General features: G+C 41.1%; 1 protein-coding gene across 1 annotated transcript; it reads left to right on the forward strand.

Annotated features, from left to right (window-relative positions):
• Window positions 1-457: 457 nt before the first annotated feature.
• Window positions 458-1,745, forward strand: LOC140981563 (uncharacterized). The gene is made up of 3 exons (XM_073447994.1): window positions 458-563; window positions 1,024-1,330; window positions 1,466-1,745. The coding sequence occupies exons 1-3, from the start codon at window positions 458-460 to the stop codon at window positions 1,743-1,745; spliced, it is 693 nt and encodes a 230-aa protein (XP_073304095.1).
• The last annotated feature ends 4,150 nt before the right edge of the window (window positions 1,746-5,895 follow it).

Raw genomic sequence — 5,895 nt, forward strand, 5'->3', positions numbered from 1 at the left:
TCGTTCGAGGATGAAGAAAGAGTTTATGAGTATCCACCAGGGGGATTCGTCTGTTGCTGAGTTTGTTCAGAAGTTTGATAGGGGCTGTCATTTTGTGCCCTTAATCGCATATGATACGACGGAGAAGCTACGACATTTCTTGGATGGTTTGAGGCCGAAGATCCGTCGAGATCTGATGCTGACTGATCCTATTGGCTATACTGTTGTTGTTGCTAAAGCCTTTCGTGCCGAGCAATCTTTGAAAGACATTGACTGAGAGTTGTAGCGCAAGAGGAACCGTGCCCAGCAACCAAGTCAGTAGGACAAGAAGTTGTTTACGGGACCACTGAAGCAGCCATGACAACCACCTAAAGAAAACGTCCCCAAGACTGAAGAGAGGCCACTTTGTAAGGAGTGCAATCGTCATCACTACGACAAGTGCATGTGGGGCACCTACAAATTCTTTAGGTGCAGAGGAATGGGGCATAAGGCTGCTGATTTCTCAAAGTATAAGCAGCTTGCGACTGAAAGGGGTTACGTGATGCATGTTGAGCAAGCGGAGCCAGACACTACGCTTATTACAGGTACTCTGACTATTTAAGCGTTTTATATTGCCTTATTACTTGAGCTAAAAAGCATGAATGCTAGAATTCAATTGAGGTACATGGAACTTGATGATTTAGAATTGCATGTTTCAAACTCTAAGGTTTAAGGGATTGAATTTTTTCAAGTTTTAGCTAAGGGGATCAAATTGTAGGAGATTGAAAAGTTAAGGGACTAAATTGTAATTTTCAAAAATTTATGAGGAAAAATTTGGCAAATTCGAAAATCTTAAAGGGTTAAAAGGCAAAAATTGGGTTGAATTTGTAGAATTTTAAAACATTTGAACTAAATTGCAAATTACCGAAAATTTTAAAGGATCATTTGGCAATTTTCGAAAATTCAAAGGGTTGAAATGCTAATATGGGAAACTAGAAGGGCCTAGAAGATAGGAATTTCTGAATTTTATGGCCGTACACGAGTTTAATGCAAATATGATCGCAGGCAGAATTTTGTTAGCGGGCGTAACTACATACACTTTGCTAGACTCTGGAGCTATGCATTATTTCATATATGAATGCTTCGTGAAACGATTGGGAATCTTACCAATGGACGTAGAGTCGGGATTCAGAGTTACAATGCCTTCGGGCGAACATATGGTCTCTACAAGCATGGTTAAAGATGTGGAGCTCAAATTGCAGAGGAATGTCGTTCGAGCAAACCTTATTGTATTGCCAATGCCCGAGTTCGACATTATTTTGGGAATCGAATGGCTCACACTGAACGGAGCTACTATCAATTTTAAGCGAAGGTAAGTATCTATTCGACCGTCCAAAGGGAAAGCATTCATCTTTGAGGCGGCGCAGAATAATCAAATGTCGCACATTATTTCATGCATTCGTGCGAAGAAGCTTATCCAGAGATGATGTCAAGGCTTTCTTGCTAGTATTATATTCATACCTGGCACTGAAATTCGATCAATTGAAGATGTGGAAGTTGTCAAAGATTTTCCGAATTTGTTCCCTGACGATGTTTCTGGCATCCCACCCGAGAGAGAGATGGAATTCTCTATTGAGTTGATGCCTGGTACTGTGCCGATCTCTAAGGCACCATATCGCCTAGCATCTGCTGAGATCAAAGAATTGAAGGACCAAATTCAAGAGCTTCTAGAAAAGGATTTATTCGCCCTAGTTTCTCTCCATAGGGCACGTCAGTGCTATTTGTGAAGAAAAAGGATGTGACTATGAGACTGTGTATCAATTATAGGGAGCTGAATAGGGTGACAGTGAAGAATAAGTATCCATTACCCAGAATCGAGGATTTGTTATATTAACTGCAAGGAGCATCGGTATTTTCAAAGATAGCTCTTCGGTCTGGATATCACCAACTAAGAGTAAAAGAGGCGGATGTGCATAAGACGGCTTTCAGAACGAGTTATGGGTATTATGAGTTTTCAGTGATGCCTTTTGGACTGACTAATGTTCCGGAGATCTTCATGGATCTTATGAATCGGGTATTTCAGCCGTACCTCGATCAGTTTATTATTGTTTTCATCGATGACATTTTGATCTATTCCAAGAGCCGAGAGGAGCATGATCAGCACTTGAAGACGACCTTGCAAGTATTACGAGATCGGAAATTATATGCAAAGTTCAGCATATACGAGTTTTGGCTAGAGAGGGTGGCATTCTTAGGCCACATCGTTTCGAGAGAAGGAATAGAAGTCGACCCATCTAAGGTCGAGTTAGTGAAAGAGTAGCCAGTGCCTAAAAGTGTAACGAAAATCCGCAGTTTCTTAGGTTTAGTTGGCTAATATTGCAAGTTCATCAAGGGTTTTTTGACCATTGCAGTACCCTTGACATCTTTGACGAAGAAGAATGCGAAATTTGTATGGAGACTGAAATGTCAAAATAGCTTTGATCGGTTGAAGCAAGCACTCACTACCGCGCCAGTTCTAGTTATGCCGACAGAACAGGAAATTATGTGTTATTTACCGACGCTTCGAAACTTGGACTAGGCGCAGTTTTCATGCAGCACGATCGAGTCATAGTTTATACGTCTAGACCGGTGAAAATCCACGAGAAAAATTATCCAACGCATGACCTTGAGCTTACAGCAGTCGTATTCACGATTAAAATTTGGAGACACTACTTATATGGTGAGAAATTCAAGATCTTCACTGACCACAAAAGCCTTAAGTATTTCTTCACTCAAAAGGAGCTGAACATGAGACAAAGAAGATGGCTAGAACTTGTAAAGGACTACGACTGCGACATTAGCTATCATCCCAGCAAAGTTAATGCAGTGGCGGACGATTTGAGTAGAAAATGGTCAGTCTTGGCCCTTTTATCAGTGCAGAAACCTCTACAAACTGAAATTCAGATGTTTGATCTTGAAGTCTATGACAGGGGAAAGGCCCCTAATCTCGCTACTTTAACAGTACAACCTACTCTATGAGATAGAATTCGAGTCGGACAGACTAACAATGAGAAACTACAGAAATGGAGACAACAAGATGAATCAAAAGGCACCATGTTATATTCAGTCGACGAAGTCGACAATGACATTGTCAAATATCGAGGTCGACTATGGGTTCCTAGGGGAGATTCACTTAGAGTTGACATTATGACTGAATCCCAAAGTACCCCTTATTCTGTTCATCCAGAAGTACAAAGATGTACAAAGACTTGCAACTTTTATATTGGTGGCCGGGAATGAAACGAGATATTATGCGCTTCGTATCCGAATGCTTGATGTGTCAACAAGTGAAGGCGGAGCATCAAAGACTAACGGGAATGCTACGACCACTTCCCATCCCCGAGTGGAAGTGGGAGAACATTACTATGGACTTCGTGGTAGGATTGCCAAAGACGGTGGAAGGACTCAACGCCATTTGGGTAATAGTGGACCGTTTTGCTAAGTCAGCACATTTTCTACCAATAAAGACGACTTTTTCTATGACACAATATGTGAAGCTATATATTCGAGACATGGTCAGACTGCATGGGATTCCCGTCTCTATATTGTCGGAAAAAAACACACGATTCACATCATCATTCTGGAAGAGTTTACATGCGGCCTTGGGAACCAAACTACTGTTCAGCACCGTATTTCATCCTCAGACAGATGGTCAATCTAAGAGAGTCATATAAATTTTGGAGGATCTACTCCGAGCATGCGTGATTGATTTCCAAGGGAGTTGGAAACCGAAACTACCTCTAGTGGAGTTCGTTTACAACAACAATTATCAGTCATCTATAGGAATGGCTTCATACGAGGCACTCTACGGAAATAAATGTAGGTCGCCTATCCATTGGGACGAGCTAGGAGAAAGAGCTCCGATGGGACTCGAGATAGTTCAGCACACCGCATAAATGGTCGTCTAGATCTGAGACAGATTGAAAACTTCTCAGAGTCGACAGAAGAGCTACGAGGACAAAAAAAGACGAGATATCGAGTTTGCAGTCGGTGATTACGTATTTATAAAGATAGCACCTATGAAGGGTGTTATAATATTTGGCAAAAAGGGCAAACTTTTTCCGATATTCATCGAACCATTTGAGATACTCGAAAGAATGAGAGCATTAGCATATCGAGTGGCGTTTCCATCCAATCTCGTAGGAGTTCACAATGTCTTCCACGTGTCGATGCTCCGCAAGTACATGCCAAACCCTTCCAATGTACTGAACTTTGAGCCACTACAACTTACGCCAAACCTGTCCTATGAGGAGAGGCTTACTCAAATCTTGGGTAGAAAAGAGAGAAGGCTGCGGAACAAGGTGATAAAGATGGTCAAAGTAAAATGACTAAATCACTTGGAGGAAGAAGATATTTGGGAGACCGAGTTAGAGATGAGGAGTCGCTACCCCGAATGATTCGGTAAGCCTTAATTTCGAGGACGGAAATTTATTTAAGGGGGGAGGATTTGTAACGTCCAAAATTCAACCCACGTAAACCGCATGCATGCAAATGATTTAAATTGCTTGATTGCTTTATTTAATTGATTTTAAATGCTTAAATGATACATAGTATATGATTAAAGGTTTAAGTGCATGATTTCATGAAATTGAAAGATTTTATCTGAATATTCGATTATAGGCTAGGGAAAGGAGATCGAGAACGACCAAGATAAATTATTTTTCGATAAATATTTTTTAGGCTTAATAATATGATTATATATTATTAAAATTTTCTAAAAATGTTGGAGCCCAAATTATTTTACGAGATGAGCTCGATTTTATCCGAGAAAACGGTTTTGGTCAAACGAAGGACTTTTAAAGGCCCAAAAGTTATTATTTTTTAAAACAAATTTTGTAAACTTTTATTTTACAATTAAATAGATATCGATGGACCTAATTTACCTATGATTGAAGGGCATAATTACTCCTAAACTAAAAAGCACAAAACCCCAACCTATTAACATGAAATTTTCGAAAAAGAATAAAAAAGAATCATAGGGTCATTGAACTCCTAGAAGCTGAAATACTCACTCAAAGCACTCACAAAATTTCAAGAATTTGAATAGAAAATTCAAGGTCGTTCGTTGCCCGTTAGTCTCCCTTCGCAACCCACGCCAACGGTCGTATATTCGAGCGTTTTGAACACAAAAGCACGCTTCTAAATTCTTTTGATGCACCATTCAAATCATATTATGCATGTTTTATGTATTTTAGCATGAAAAATATTTGAGTACAAATCGTTTAACTTTGGATGATTATTTTCAAAGTTTTGAAGATTCTTATGCGTATATGAACGTGTTATGATTTTCAACGGGTACATAAGGACAAGGCTATGAGGGGTGGTGCACTAGGGCTCTGCCAGGCCTGGTCAGTGTCCTGTGTTGGTTGTAAACAAGAGAGATAGAGGGCTAAATGGTGGCTGGACGCGGCGGCAGTAGGGAGAGAAGAGTCCACAAGCCCTAGGACTCTTCACCCATACTCGTGCGTGGCTTGTTCATGAAGGGAGAGGTGTGTGGCTGGTCTAGGTGACTAGGCTGGTCCAGTAGGGTCTAGGGAGGATGGCTCGTGGTTAAGACACGGTCTGGTTCGGCTGTGGTCCAAGGTGGCTCAAATAGGCGGGAGCCGCGGCTTAGGAGTTCATGCGCAAAGATGGTTCGCATGGGCTGGGGCTGGGGTGCTGTCCATGAGGGTTAGGGTTAGGTCTGGTCCAGGATGGCTCGGTGGTGGTTCATGGCTTGGACGAGACGTGTGGTTCTAGGATGATTAAGGTTCGAACATAGCCTAGGCAAGGAAAGTGGCTAGAACCATGGCTCACGGGGTGTGGTTCGTGGATCACGGGGGTATTTTAGGTATAAAAAGTTTATGCTTAATGTTTGGGAAGAAAATATTAAGTTTTGAATTAATTCGGGATTAAAAC

The sequence above is a fragment of the Primulina huaijiensis genome, chromosome 7 (assembly GCF_012295235.1).
Source record: "Primulina huaijiensis isolate GDHJ02 chromosome 7, ASM1229523v2, whole genome shotgun sequence".
NCBI lineage: Eukaryota > Viridiplantae > Streptophyta > Magnoliopsida > Lamiales > Gesneriaceae > Primulina > Primulina huaijiensis.

Bases quoted from the DNA above. Each gene is read 5' to 3' on its own strand.
- LOC140981563 (XM_073447994.1), top strand. From the start codon at position 458: ATGGGGCATAAGGCTGCTGATTTCTCAAAGTATAAGCAGCTTGCGACT. The intron at 564-1,023 runs GTACTCTGACTA...ATATGATCGCAG, and splicing joins AGACACTACGCTTATTACAG to GCAGAATTTTGTTAGCGGGC. The intron at 1,331-1,465 runs GTAAGTATCTAT...CTTTCTTGCTAG, and splicing joins ACTATCAATTTTAAGCGAAG to TATTATATTCATACCTGGCA.